The sequence below is a fragment of the Pseudorasbora parva genome, chromosome 1, assembly GCF_024679245.1.
Source record: "Pseudorasbora parva isolate DD20220531a chromosome 1, ASM2467924v1, whole genome shotgun sequence".
NCBI classification, from domain to species: domain Eukaryota; kingdom Metazoa; phylum Chordata; class Actinopteri; order Cypriniformes; family Gobionidae; genus Pseudorasbora; species Pseudorasbora parva.
Genome location: NC_090172.1, coordinates 18,265,246 through 18,280,777, shown reverse-complemented (window position 1 = coordinate 18,280,777; position 15,532 = coordinate 18,265,246). Strand labels below are relative to the sequence as shown.

General features: G+C 37.2%; 1 protein-coding gene across 2 annotated transcripts in view; it reads left to right on the top strand.

Moving 5' to 3' along the window:
- etnppl (ethanolamine-phosphate phospho-lyase) overlaps window positions 1–15,532 on the top strand; it is a 101,697-nt gene that overhangs the window by 56,407 nt on the left and 29,758 nt on the right. For both annotated transcript variants that reach the window (XM_067431961.1, XM_067432030.1), the window contains 3 exons: window positions 5,377–5,451; window positions 5,870–5,963; window positions 13,464–13,580. In XM_067431961.1, the coding sequence (XP_067288062.1) occupies window positions 5,377–5,451; window positions 5,870–5,963; window positions 13,464–13,580 (286 nt within the window). The remainder of the gene's footprint in view (window positions 1–5,376; window positions 5,452–5,869; window positions 5,964–13,463; window positions 13,581–15,532) is intronic.

Below are 15,532 nucleotides of genomic sequence, written 5' to 3'. Positions count from 1 at the left end.
ATAAAAAATACATAGGACAATGCAAATATGAAATGTTTCTCAGATTAGCTCAGGGTTGTAAATGAGTGATTATTAAGGTACATATGGCATCACTACCGTGAAAGTTGAAAACAGTCAAAGTTAAAGATGATGTCCAAATCCTGATGATGTTAGAAAAACCTCACTCAAACCAAACGATTATGAAACTCTTCAAGTGTTCTTCAGATCATCCACTGAAACATTAGTAGTCCACCAAGTCAGGATTTGACATTCCCTCAGGAAACCCAGGGAGAACCATCCATGGGTTAGGAGTCACTTGCTAACCATGTCTGTGGAGCCTTTGTAATTCATGCAGACTCCGTCCTCACAACAATATACAAATATGGTAACCTTTAAAGAGTCTATATGTTTGAACAGGAAACAAAGTTTCTCAATCAGGACTCCAAATGTGTGATGCTGGAGGTGCAAAGTTAATACCATGCTTTCCTCTTACAAACAAACTGACTTCTTCTACTCTACTCTCAGTTTTTATACAAGGGGTTTTAGCGCTCAAGTGCGCCCCCTAAGGGTGAATATATGTATAAGATACAAGGATAACAGCTAACACTGTTACATCATTCTGCCACAGTAACGTTACCTAGTGTTACAGTTTTGTCCACCACCCTTCTTCCCTCATCATTATATTTCACGGGGAAGCCAAAGGCTGTGTTCACACTGCAGGCAAAAGTGTCCCAAATCTGATTTTTTTGGGGTCAAGTGGTCAGACTTCTTTCAGGTCAGACTTCTTCTGAGGTAGTGTGAACACTCAAATCTAGCCCAGATCTGATTTTTTCAAATCAGATTTAGATCACATACATATGTGGTCCTAAATCTGAACCAGATCTGATTTTTTCCAAAGCGGCCGCAGTGTGAACAACCAAGGCGGATGTGACTTTTACGTCAATCTATATAGACATTTGACACAATTATGTGCCGGCGAGTTAGACACAACAGACACAGACAGTAACATTAAAAACTTGACTAGATATGGAGAACAGCGATGGAGCGAATCGATGGAGGGAGCGTAAGGTGTTAGACCTAATTAGTATATGGGGAGATACTTCAATTAAAGCTATGCTAGAAGTATCCTACTGTAACCGCTTTGTTTTTGAAAAAAAATAGCACACAAAATGGAAGAACGGGGACACAGAAAAACGTGGCTTCAGTGCCAAAGGAATGTGACAAGAGGCCAAAATAACTAATTTTGCTCTCTTTCTTTTCATTCTTCTCCTCTTCAGCACATGTTCATGTTATGGCTTCCATTACACAAGCATTTTAGTGAAACAGCGTGCTGCGTATGATGTCATTGATGTTGTTCTTTTGCACATGCGGGTTAGTTTGAAACCTCAAACAGTTCACACTGGAATCAGATATAGGCCACATTTTAAAAGGTAATATGAACAGCCAAACAAAAAATCAGATCTGAGCAAAAAATCTGAATTAAGCATTAAGACTTGCGGTGTGAATGGGGCCAAAATGCTCTCATATATGCGATGTGAATGATGCGGGAGGCTTTTCAAGTTCTTCTGCGCCTCTGCTAGCCATTGTTGACTGATTCCTGACACGTGAACGACTGTTGTGTGTAGTTTAAAGGAACAAAATTACTTAAAAAGCAATATCGGCAAATGAAACGGTCTTTTACTTCTGCAATTGCTGAACAATTAAGATTAAGACAATTAATGAATCCGCAAAAAAAAACAAAAAACAAAATCAAATAAATCCGCAGGTCACGTGCGTTCCGAACCGTGGATCTTGATCCGTTCGGATCACGGATCAACTGCGATCCGTTGCACCCCTTAACATGACACGTGCCATGAGAACTGCCGTTTTTGCTATCCTCAAGTGTCTTGTTTACCTGCAGTCCCGATGATTCTCCGTCAGTTCCGCCTAACAATGAACATGTTTGGACATATGCAAATGTTCAGGGCGTGCATATAAATGATCCCTAACGCTTGCTTCACAGTTTTCGTTATGCTGAGAAGCACTTATTTTTCCATGGTGTTTTTGATTCACAAGATTTACATATGAAGGAGGAGGCAATGGTGTTTGAGACTCACAGTATCCATGTACTGAACTCTTATTATTTCACTATGGGAAGGTTAATTCAATATTTCATTGTAGGGCACCTTTAAGTATACATGATGCAAGGTAAAGATCTGAGATGTCATTGCTCTGCTGCAGAATTTCAACGGTATCAACATTTATTCCATGTGACATTATTAGATCTAAAGTATGTTTATGGCGATGAGTGGGTCCTGAAATGTATTGTCTAACTCCAATAGAGTTTAGAATGTCTCTAAATGCCAATCCCAATGCATCTTTGTCAATGTCTACATGGATTTTAAAATCACCAATAATAAGCACTTTTAAAACAACAAGAATTAAATAATACCTACACATACAAGTTGAGATATTATTACCAACCAGACCTCTTGAAAATGTTTATGAGATCACAAATCTTCAAACCTACCCAGTAGATCATTTGTATGTTAATAACCACTAACACATATAGTTATTGGCTGAGAGCCAATCGCTAATGGTCTAATCAGGAGTGTGCTTAGAGTACTGTGGGTGAAAGTTTTGTAATGACTGATGTTTAAGGTGTGGGCTGGGCATTAACTACAGGTTATCAAACATGCAGTTTTTCTGCTGGTGAGAAAGTTTCATTACAGAATTTCAGTACATCATGCAGCAACATTTACCAAGCTTCATCTGCACTTAAAGTTTTAGTTCACTTATAATTTACGTACTCCCATCTCATCCAAGATGTTCATGTCTTTTTTTTTCAGTCAAAAAGAAAATACGTGTTTTGAGGAAAACATTCCAGGTTTTTCTCCACTTAATAGACTTCAATTGCATCCAATGGGTTGAAGGTCCAAATCATTGCAGTTTCAAAGGGCTTTGAAGGGCTTCAAAAGGCTCTGAATTGGGTCTTATCTACCAAAACAATGTAATTTTCTTTATAATTTTTTAAAAATGTATAATACTTTTTAACCACAAATGCTCAACTTCAGTGTTGTCCTTCTTCACGTGTTATGACGTCTTAACATTGGAAAGGTCATGCCCGGTGACATAGGTGGAAGTTCCAACCCAATGCCGAAAAACTCTCGTTCTCCTACAGCTTTAAAATTGTCTGACTTTGTTGTTTTACCATTATTTTTATAAAGGCCATTTGATTTACTCTTTGAACGTTGGTTTTAACACTGGGGTGTAGGGCTGTCATTTTTGAAAAAAATCTAATTCGAACGGATATCAAATATCAAGCGATGTATTCAAATATGTTCGAATATCTACGACCCCATTCATTTTTTTTTTTTTTTTAATGGACACCGCCGTAACAGAGATTCAATCACAAATGCGTTAACAGTCTAAAAGTCATAAACAGGACTCAGGCCACAGCCTGTATGGAAAAATTAAATTGTTAACTTAATGTTTGAAACAGCATATTATCAACTTAATTGATATGAATTGCCACTATTCAATCATCACAGCTTTCTACCGCATCAGATGTCGACGCCTTCCTCTCCAGCAGCTGGAATTGGTTTATATATGGTAAAAGGGCTGCATTTATATAGCGGTTTTAACAGACCCTATGGCCATCCAAAGCGCTTTACATTTTTGCCTCACATTTACCCATTCATACACTGACGGTGATGTCAGCCATGTAAGGCACCATCCAGCTCATCGGGAGCCGATGGGGTTAGGTGTCTTGCTCAAGACCACCTCAACACTTGGTCAGGTGGAACGGGGATCGAACCACCAAACTTTCGGTTCGTAGTCAATCTACATGAACCACTGAGCCACTGCCGCCCATATAGAGCTTTTCATTTAGATTTGGACTTTTAAACCGATTACAGTGCTCCATGTAAACGCACCCAACTGTAAAAAATTGTGCTACATGGCACTTTAAAAACCGGATAGTTTATTTATAGTTCAATTAGGGATATTTCACGTCATGTTCGAATGCATATTCGAATATCGGATAAAAAGTGACAGCCCTACTGGGGCGATACTTCCATTTAGGTCACAGCTGTCCATGGCTTTCTAACATCATGACATCATACGTTGTGAAGAAGCACAACACGAAGTCATGCATTGTGGTTAAAAAGTATATACATTCTAATTTATTTTAAGAATATTAAAGATTGTTTTGCTAGATAAGACCATATTCCTTGGCCTGGATTGTGCAGAGTTCTTCGAAGCCCTTTGAAATTGCATTAATTTGGACCTTGACCCGTTGGTTGCCAATAAAGTAAATTATTCAGAGAAAAATCCTGGAATGTTTTGCTCAAAAAACATTATTTTTGAATAAAGAAAGTAAGACATTAACTTTTTGGATGTGATGGGGGTGAGTAAATTACCAGAAAATTTTAATTTTGAACTGAACTAATCCTTTAAACCAGAGGTCTTCAACCCTTCTCCTGGGAATGCTCACTGTCCTGCAAACCTGCCTTTGTATTTTCAACAAGTGATCCTGAAAATATTGATTAGTGTCAGCTGTCTTTGAAGTTGGAGCTAAACTCTGCAGGACAGTAGCTGTGTCTCATTTCGTAAAATTTCGAAGGCTGCGTCCTCTGGAGGACACATCCTGTGTAGGATGCAGTATACGGAATGTCCTCAATCATAATTAAACGAGACGTCCTTCATAGGACACACAGGCAGGAAGTATCACGTTGCTATGCCAACACGCTCAGTCTCAAAATTATTTATAACTTGAAAATGCCTATGAAATGTTTCTTGTCTTGACAGCAATGTACTGTTCTAAACGTTTTTAAAAAAAGCACTAAACAGTTGTAATCCTGTTTACCACAACTATCTGTTGGAGGTAATAGAGATTAAAAATACATTTAAACACCAGACCTACGCTTGCATCTATATCTGGCGGTGGTACCGTTTTTTTTTCATATAATATAATATAAAAATTAAAAAAAAGATGGTTGTTAACGGCGACGCAAAGAATTGTGGGTTCTCTCCAGCCGTGAAGGCTACACCTCATACACACTCCGAATTCCTGTGAAAGAAGGACACATTCGGAGGTTGCATTTGGAGTGTCCTTCTCCCTTTTTTGAAATGAGACGGCCTTATGACGTATGCAGCCTTCATATGCGACCTCCGGAGGACGCAGCCTTCCGAAATGAGACAGCTAGTGAGTCCCCAGGAGCAGGGTTGAAGTCCTCTGCTTTTAGCAAAAGTATTCTAGCAAATTGCTAAAAGAACTTGTACTCATACTGTTGTATGGCTAGGTATTAGCTAGGTACACTTTTTGTTTTCAGTGTTAAAGGCAGAAGCTTGATAATCAAGTCAGTTTACTGCATGGTGACTCAAATCCATGAGCAACTTTTCTGTTTTGACATATAGGTCTGAGGCAAATGATCTCGCCCTGAGGTTGGCTTGGCAGCACACCGGTCACAAAGACATCATCACACTGGAGAAGTAAGTCCAGCACTGGCTGTCTCCTCTTCCTCTGCACTGGGATCTAAACAGTAACCAAGTTCTTAGAAGGGTGAAGTTCATAGCTTAAATATTAACTTTATCTTAAGTCTTTTATCTGGGCATACTGTGGAGAACATTCACATTATTTTTCCTATGGATATACATAGGCAGCATATGCCTTGTTGGTATCCTTAACCAATGCTGTGCAAAAAAAAGCATCACCCCGTCTTTGGGTTTATTTAAATGAACATTGGTTTGTGATTTATTGCTGCTTTGTTTGCTTTGTTCTGGGCCAATGTTTCACTCACATAAGCAAAAGAATAATTAGAAGATAAGATAACCTAAGCCCTCTTAAACATGGTGGAACTTTGTTACGTTGATTCTTGTCAGTTTTGCATTCAGTGTGTTTCTCCTGCAGTGCCTACCATGGTCATGTGTCATCACTCATTGATATCAGTCCATATAAGTTTCATCAGATGACTGGTGCAGAGACGAGCCAACATGTGCATGTGGTGAGTGTTGCAACATGAGACGTTTGACATATTGGATTTGACATAAGGTCATATGCACATAGTACTTAGACACTATTCTTGAAGTCAAAACATTTCAGAGAAGGCCACACTAATAATGTGTAGCCAAACTTCTAATGTCTCTCTATTTTTCTAATGCATCATTTCATACATATATTAAACACTGCTAATGTTTTTGGGATCTAATCATTTGCATTAAATATTCAATTCACAAATACAATGACTTGAATACACTTCCTATAAGATGAGCATGCATTTCATTTCTGAATTTAAATTATTTTGTATAATTTGTGGACATAAAATGTCAAATTGATATAACTGTCCTGATATTATAACGAAGAAAAACCTAAAGAATACAATTCTTAATATTTTCTCTGTTTATTAATATGTGAAAAATGTATGTCCACCCTTGCAGATTAATATGGCATGACTAACAAAGTTATTAATGTCTTGCAAACTAAATGCAGAACAAATAGAAATAAAATAGGAGGTTGTATTATAGAGCAGGCCCCAGTTCAACAAATGCCTTAAAATATCAGATACTTTCATCAATCAATCAATCAACTTTATTTATATAGCACTATTACAATGATGATTGTTTCAAACACATCATTGTTTCATTATACACAACTGACAAATTGCTGTGGATGATGGTGTTGTATGCGTTTGTGTAAGACATCACACACTGTGGTCATCAGTCAGTATCGTGTTACGAGTTACTGATCCACATCAGGATACGTAACAACAGCATGTATTTTTTATGGAAAGTCTCTTTCAAGACGCTTGGTATTTCTTTTCAGGACTCTAATATGGACAAGCTTAATGTGGTGTACAGTTAATTCAGGGGGCTTGTGACTTGAATGTAGTCCTTGCTGTGGCATTGAAATACCTTTTTACAAATAATAAAAAGACAACCCATAACATCATTTTGTTTACTGCCAGCATGTTGTAGAAAGGCTCAGTTTCATCTTACTGCCCTGTCCTTACACTACCTTAAGTGGATACAGAATGCAAACTCTGTTGTTTTTTAGAATAAAATTATTTTTTAGAGCTAAAAAAATGTTTTATTTAATACATATAAATTGTTGTGCCATATTTTTCAGTGTCAATTACTTTATTCTATCCTAACTTAATATGCAGAGAAATGGTACGCTTTTCATAAGCTGTAGTGTAAACACTTTCCGCAATGCATTCAACTATCAATGCATTGGTGTTAGACAGAGGTGGACAAAGTGTACAACTTCATTACTTGAGTAAAAGTAAAAGTACTACTGGTTAAATATTACTCTGTTACAAGTGAAAGTTGTATAAACAAATTTTTACTTGAATAAAAGTACAGATGAACTTGTTTTAAAAATTACTTAAGTATAAAAAGTAAATTTCTTTTATAAAAAACCTTTTTTATGTCAACGCATTATTTTATTATTGTTGTATAATGCTCACTTTGCCAACAGGGTTTAAGCCAGTCAGTGATGCTCCATCCGACATGCTAGCATGACTAACTTAAACTCATGTAAATACTTATATAAAAGTTACAAAGCCCTTTACAAAGCTGCTGTCACTTTAAGGCCGAATGCATGAATCCAATACTCTATATACACATGTAGCGATAACGAGTCTCGGGGAATAATTTATTTAAATGGGACTCATATTCATGAGTCTATAATGTGACTCGCTGGTTGTACATTAGTTATTAACTTTACAACGGGACTTTTAATCCTGTTATTATCAAAGTCGACTTCAGTCATCCAGATTTTCTTCTCGTCTTGCGAGTGGAAAATGGGATTTCTTCATCAAGTATCAATATTAAAAACTCGAAGAAATATTAATTTGGTTGATCAGGACAAATAATACTTCATAAATTTGTACAATTTGTATTACTGAAATAGCTACAAATTAAGCTTGAGTTTTGTATTACTAAGATCTTACGTCATCAGTGACTTCAAATCCATGAGCAAGGCATTCACTTCAATGTAATTATTGGATTTTAATAAACACTAGAGTATACAAAACTACGATTTCACACAGGGTAAAACATGCATATATGTGGGTAACAAAACAAACAACATACAAGGAAAAATCAAAACTTAACGAATAAAACAAAAGTAACATAGAATGAGAGGGTGAGAGAGAGAGAGAGAGAGAGAGAGAGAGAGAGAGAGAGAGAGAGAGAGAGAGAGAGAGAGATGGAGACAACTTTTATCACGCAGTTCTTTCCAAGAGACCCCAACTTAATTCATACTATTCCCGTAAACAGGAATGTTTAAGACAACCTTTAAGCGCAGTTTGATTGCGAAATAGGATACTTGCATTTAAGTTTTAGGTGTGTAGGTCTGTTGCAGTTTCTTAAGGGTCTCTTCAAGGCAATGAAGCTTGGATGTTCTTGGAGGAGTTTTCCGGGCGTGATTGCTGGTCGTGTCTTTCGGGCAGGTTTGCTCGTTTCTCCTCACCCGCTCCTGGCTCAATCGGTCATCTCTCCAGAGTGGCGGAAAAGTGCCATCTCTTCATCCCATCTCTCAAATTGGAAGCGCGGAAGCGGGTCTGTCTTTGGTTGAAGGCGCTCGCAAAGAGTCATTGTGGGTCTAGGTTTAATAGATGAGATAGGCTGAGATAATTCAATCAGGAGCAGAATGGGTCACAAGACCCCCTTTGTTCTTATTGAAAGCCCCCTTTTCCTTGTGACTCAAACAAAGATGGGTGATGTATTCTTTCTTTTTCCGGAAAGTGTATAGTTTCATATTGATGCCATTTGTCGCATATTTAAATACCGAATTAGTTGGCGTCGGGCGTTTGCGATTTTAACGATACCATGCATGATAGTATTGACATTCAAGAAGGCAGAGATACAGGCTTTACAGTTACTAGCCTACAGAATTTGATTTACAGGCAGTAAAAATCCTAGCTAGTTCAAATACATAATATAAAGACATTGCATCAATAAAAATACACATATTTGGTACATTGAAGAGGTAATTTAATCTAAAAGTCCATATATTGCTGATCTGTGTGTTCTCAGAGCAGTTTCTCTGTGTATGTGTGTGTGTATGGGTCAGAGGTCGAAAGCAGGGGGGTTGTTTGGATGACGTGTATGCTGCAACCCAAAAGGCCTGAGGTGTCCAGGACTTCAACACACAAAATCCTTTCTTTGGGGATTATAATGTGGCGCCTCATCTGTTAATTAGTAGTATAGTTGCCATACAAGGGACTTCTGTAAGGTGATTACATCATCCCAGGCTACGTGATTATCGGACCTCTGGTCATCCGGTCAGATGGTTAATTATTAACTCACTACCTTTTACCGTTTACCGTTTACCGTTTACCTTCACTTAAGACATAATCAACTTTGTTAATGTGAATACTCGACAAAATTATCATTTTGACATATTTGCCATTATTTGTCACATATTCTTCCATTTTGCTATAAACTGATCAGTGTTCAAAAAAATGCTGGGAAATCATTGAACTTCACGTGACCCTATAAAAGTGATTCCTGAAAGGTGGCCTGCAAAAACCCAAACACATTTTAAATAAAATAAAATAAAAAAATAAACTGACTTTCAAAGCTGCTACAGAAATTAATTTCAACTTTGAGGACCTTGATAGAAATGTAGTGGAGTAAAAAGTACAATATTTGTCTATCAAATGGAGTGAAGTTAAAGTCAAAGTTTACTGAAAAAATAATACTCAAGTAAAGCAAAGATACTCAAAAGGTGTACTTAAGTACAGTACTCAAGTAAATGAGTAACAACCTCTGGTGTTAGAGCATCTATAGTAACATTGGCTCAACTAGTGGCATGGGTTTTAGGCAGCAATGCCTGTTTGATGAACAAATGGTAACGGGGAAGTGTTTGGGAAAACTAAAAAGAAAAAAAAGAACTATGCATGTCACGATTCACCAGTGTGAGTGCCCATGATTACCATGAGACGGCACTCCACCCCGGACTGTCACTCTATCATAAACTACATTACCTATAATCCTTTGCCCAGACTCATTAGCACTCACTGTTTACACCTGTGTCTCATTATCCTGTTTACCTTACCCTATATAAGCCTGGTTATCTCTGTCATTCATTGTGAAGTCTTGTATTGTCTGCATTTCTGAGCACTGCATTATCCCTGGTTTCATGGCTCTTGGTTTCGTTGGAATTCTTGCATGTCTCAGATTACCCTTTTGCCTTTGTCCCTTGTTTTGTTTGCCTGCTTGGACTAACCTACCTGTTTATGACCTTTTACCTTTTCTCTGACTACAATTGTGGATTATCCTTGAATAAATATTGCACTTGGATCCTGCCTCTGTCTCAGATCAGTCGTTATAGCATAAATGCAGTTGTTTTTCTCCCGCAGGTGGTCGGAGAAAAACACTGACATTCTGGATTTGGACGACAATAAAATCACAGACTATGATGAAAATACCGTACGACCCCACGAGAAACAATTACCGTCCAAATAGGGCTTTAGCCTGAAAATGTGAACAATCACAACTCACAGGTCACTCCCTCTTGCTCTCTGCTATGCTATAGCCCTCCCTCCACAGCTCCTTCCCCATCACAATGGAGCCTGCCGTGAACACGCAGGCTAGTAGCAAGCAGGGCTACCGATAATGGCGGATAAACAATTATGGCACATTCACAATATGATTAACATTGACTATGGCCTGTCCATACTTTGAATACAAACTTGGCCCTCAAAACATTACGTATTTTGCAATACATGTAATGTAACTATATGGTGTGGCTCTATTTCTATAACAGGGATTTTCCTACATTGAACATTTTTTGGCGGCCGTCAAAGCAAATTTTTGTCCCGCCAAATCCTTATTTGATGAGTTATTGTGATTTATAAATTGATGTAGATTATTAATGCACCTGACTCTCTGCTCGTTCTGACACTCAGTTAAGAGACGCGCGCTCTCTCTGTCTTCAAAACCATCACCGTTCTCTCTCTTTCTCACTCGCGCATATCAGTCAAAATCAACAGAACTGACAAAATGGTAAAATGTCTGAACTCATGAATCGGTGTGTAATCATTTACTCACAACACCTCTGAAATGAGAATTAAGTGTGCTTACCCCATTAAACAAGAGGGGTTAGTAAGAATTAGTCTTAATAATCCACAGTAAAAAATAAATACTCTGAAATGAGAATTAAGTGTGCCTTATTAAACAAGAGGGCATAGTAAGAATTAGTTTTAATAATCCACGGTATTAATCCACAAAATAATCCACAGTATTAATCCACACAAAAATAAAAACTCATATTTATTTTGAGTATTTATATTGATAATGTGTAGTAAATTACCACAAAAAAATTTGTTAGACTGGAATAAGGTGAAAGCAGAACAATGCAAGTTAAATTGTTTATGGCAGAGAATTAGACTTGTTATTCAATTTTTAATGCTGTTTTTTAATAATTGTTGCCAAAATAATGAATCATAAACCATGCAAACTGTGTAAAAATGAGGAACTAAAGAAACAAACATCAAGACATACATAATGAGATATCAAAATTAGATAAGCAACAAAAAAGCAAAAAAAAATGTTTGCATCTATTTTACATTTATTGTCAGTAGGCTATTGGGCTCACAGATCACGCGGGTATGTACTTTTACTGTTGGGGTGTGTGTGCACGTGAATGCGTGTGTGTGGATGACCATGACTGGTCAGCCACCACCGAAGACCATTTCTGACCCAGGAAAAACCCTGTATAAGTAATAAATAGTTAGTAAGATAATATAATGGTAACTAACATTACACAAAAGTAATTATTCTATCAATATGTAATGCCAAATAAGGTTTGCTAGTACATTATTTCAGCAACATGACAAGCCAGTGAATTAGTAGGTTTCAATAGTTGCTTTGCACAGTGCGTGATATTTCATCTCTGTTATGCGACTAGAGTTTTGACACTGAGTCAATGGGCTCCAACGAGGAATTCACACCCTCAGCGACTTTGAGGAATGAAACAAATCAAGCAGGGAAACTTACTTGTCAAGCAGAAATGTGGCTGCATCGGTTTTTAATCCTTTCAGGACACGTAACGTTAGCTCCCTCCACCAGCCGCTCCGATATTTACCCTCGTTTTATTTCGGGCTCTATCTAATTCTTTCTTTTTTTCTTTTTATCATCGTCATCTGTCTTTTTCCGTTTACCCATTTTCATTTTATGAGCAGGTACCACTCGAGTAATTGGCAGTTTGTATTGTTTGTCGGCCATAAGCAAAGCTGCGACACACTGGTAATATTCAATTTGAACGCCTGTACATGTGGTGCATGAGAGCGTACGAGGGGGTGTGATCAGCACGCACAAGCTTGATTGAAAGACACTCCTCCTGGCTCTGATTGGTTGTTTCTTACCTGGAGTGTATTTCTGCAAATGCCAATAGGACCACTGAGAGGAGTTTTTATTTTATTTTATTTTATTTTTTTAGATTATCTGTCTCATAGTCTACTGTAGGGACATAATGACAGGTTTAACAAATATGTAAAAAAATAAATTTTTATAAAAGTTACCTACTGCAGCTGTAAAGGTGGGGTAAGTGCTATCTGGTAACCGTTGTTGATATTTCAAAAGGGTCTAGCCACTATTTTGATAGCTCCGCCCCACACATACGTAACCCAGGCAATGACTATGGCAGAATCTGCGTGTTACGAATTCAGGTCGAATATTCAATAAAAAAAGTCACCCTTCCATCACAAAAACAGAAACCGTTTTAATGAACAACTCGATAGTACACGAGCACGAGTCCAACTAATGACATATTACAATTATGACCAGATTAGAGTTATAGCGATCACAAAAACACAAACCGTTCTCATGAACAACTAATAGTACACGAGCAAAACAGTCCAGCTAACGACATATTACAATTATGATTGGATAAGGGTTATATAGATCATGAAAAGAGGAAACACACATATACTTGGAGCATAGTATCTTACTTTTTGGACACATTTTGTATGCTGACATTTGAAACAGACAGTGAGGAGATTTAGATGCTCCATACGGTGTGCAAATGAAAAGGTCTTTATCATCACTGAAGTGAGCGACAATACGATCGTAAATGCACAAACAAGCAAACATGACACATGAGCATATTCAAGCAAAAGCCAGCATATAGTTATCAGCGAATGTCCATCATATGTTTTGAATAATGACGTGCAATGAGCGCTCTCTTCTCACCATCAATAGTAGACATGCCCCTTACTGCTGATTGGCTACAAGTTATTGGACTCGGCCTGAGTCCGTTTTGTAAAACGGTTTTGAAATGACACTTACCCCACTTTTAATATACAAATTGGCACAACATTTTTGCAATTCAAGTCATAAATGATACCAAATGGAAAAAATTTTTTTAAATGATACCACAAAAAAAAAAATTCATAACTGCAAAATAAGAGTATAAATGTAGAGGTTTTATGTACATTTCAAGAGATTTCTGCACTGTAAACTTTGACAAAATATTCATAAATGTGATGATTCCTTAGGCTCTCAGTCCAGACATTTATAGAGGCAAATATCGTGAGGACCACCCAGACCCTGCCGCTGCCTATGCTGAAAATGTCAAAGATGTAATTGAACAGGCCCATGAAAAGGGACGTAAGGTGAGTGATCAATATTATGTCCATCAATATTATTTAACATCCCCAGGAATTAGCATTCTTTTCTAACTGTACCTTTTAACTTTGGTCTGTTACTGAATACCTTTCTTTTTAAAACTGCAATTCATAATTCATTACTTTATGAATGTAGTCAATTGACATATCTCTGTCTTAAGGCAAGACCTTGGTTAAAAATAAATAAATAAATAAATAAAATAAAACTCTAAAAGGGATAGTTCACTTTAAAATGGAAATTCTGTCATCCTTTACTAACCCTCAAAGTTGTTCCAAACCTGTATGAATTTCTTTCTTCAGCTGAACACAAGGGAAGATATTTTGAAGAATGTCAGTAACCAAAGAGTTAACTGGAGCCATCGACTTCCATAGTAGGAAAGGGGAAAAAAAATACTATGGAAGTCAATGTTGTTGTTGGCCTTGTCTGTTTCGTTGCTTCTATTACTCTCCCCTTTTTTGTAAGTCGCTCTGGATAAAAGCGTCTGCTAAATGATTAAATGTTACAGTTTCTTTCAACTGCTTACACACATTTTCCAAAGGTTTCCTCTTTTTTTCAAAAGTTAACACACAAATTCAAGAATTCCACACACAAGATGCAAAATGCCTCACATCTCTTTCAAAATATCACAAACATATTTCAAAAGCAAACATTTGTCTTACGTTGTAAACACCTTTACCATAATGTTATATTTTTGATTATGTCATATACACACTGTTATTCAAAACCTAAAGCTCTTCTTTTAAAAGCTCACATGTACATGAATGAATGTAATTGGGAGAGAGCTGTTGAATATATAAAGTAAAAACAAAAGCAAAATTGAAACCAAACTTTTTATTTATGTTTTTATTTTTTTTGCTCTTTGTGGTTGTAAATGTAGTATTAGTGTACACAGTTTGAAAAGAAAAAAAAAACACATCAAAAATATGTAGTGTTGTAGCAATTAGTGTAAAACCAAACATAATGTGTGTGCTTGCATGTGGAGATGGTTGGGTGTATCTAGGCTCCATCTCTCCTCCGGGCTGGGTCCGGCCACAATACTTCATCCACGTCACATGCTATATTCCCTCTTGCCAGACACCGTGGAAAGAACCTTCTTGTATGACGTATCCAACCTTGGATGGAGGCAGCATCAGTGTCTCCACAACTTCTCTTACTCTGTCTGCATTGTTTGCATCCATTGTCCAAAAGCTATTACTTGACCTTTGGCCTATTTATAGGCCACTACTAAAGTTATGATTGGTTGTTGTTAAGTAAAGCAACAAGTGTTTGCAGATGTGAGGAGTTAGTATGAGGCACTGATGAATTAGTGTGGCATTTTGATTGGTTGTGTTTATAAAAGAAAATCAAGAAACTTCCTGTCAGATTTTTGTGTGTTGCCTAGAAAATTGTGTGTTGGGTTTTGCAAAAAGTGTTTAATGAAATTGAAAACTGAGTAAAAGGCCAAAAAATAGTGTATGGTTTTGCAGATTTAGTGTGTGGATCTGGTGTTTGAGTGTCAGGTTTTAAAAATTGTGTGACAAGTAACAATTTTGTGTGTAAGCAGTTGAAAAAAACTGTAAATGTTAAATGTTAAAGGTGTCATAGAAAGAAAAAAATAATTAACCTCGCCATAGTAAAATAACAAGACTTCAGTATCTATACAGTGAGTCTCAAACACCATTGCCTCCTCCTTCATATGTAAATCGTTTGTAAAATACACCACAGAAAAACAGTCGATTATCAACATGATGCCAACTGTGACGCAATCAGTGAGATCATTAATATGTATGCCCCCCAACATTTGCATGTCAGCCCATGTTCATTGTCAGGCGGAATTGCACAGCTGAATCATCGGGAGTTTACAGGTAAACAAGAAGCTAACTACGTTTACTACTACTGTTTAGTTGCTTACAGATCGCTCACTCAATCATTGTAGCTAACGTCACCTTCTCCACCATCT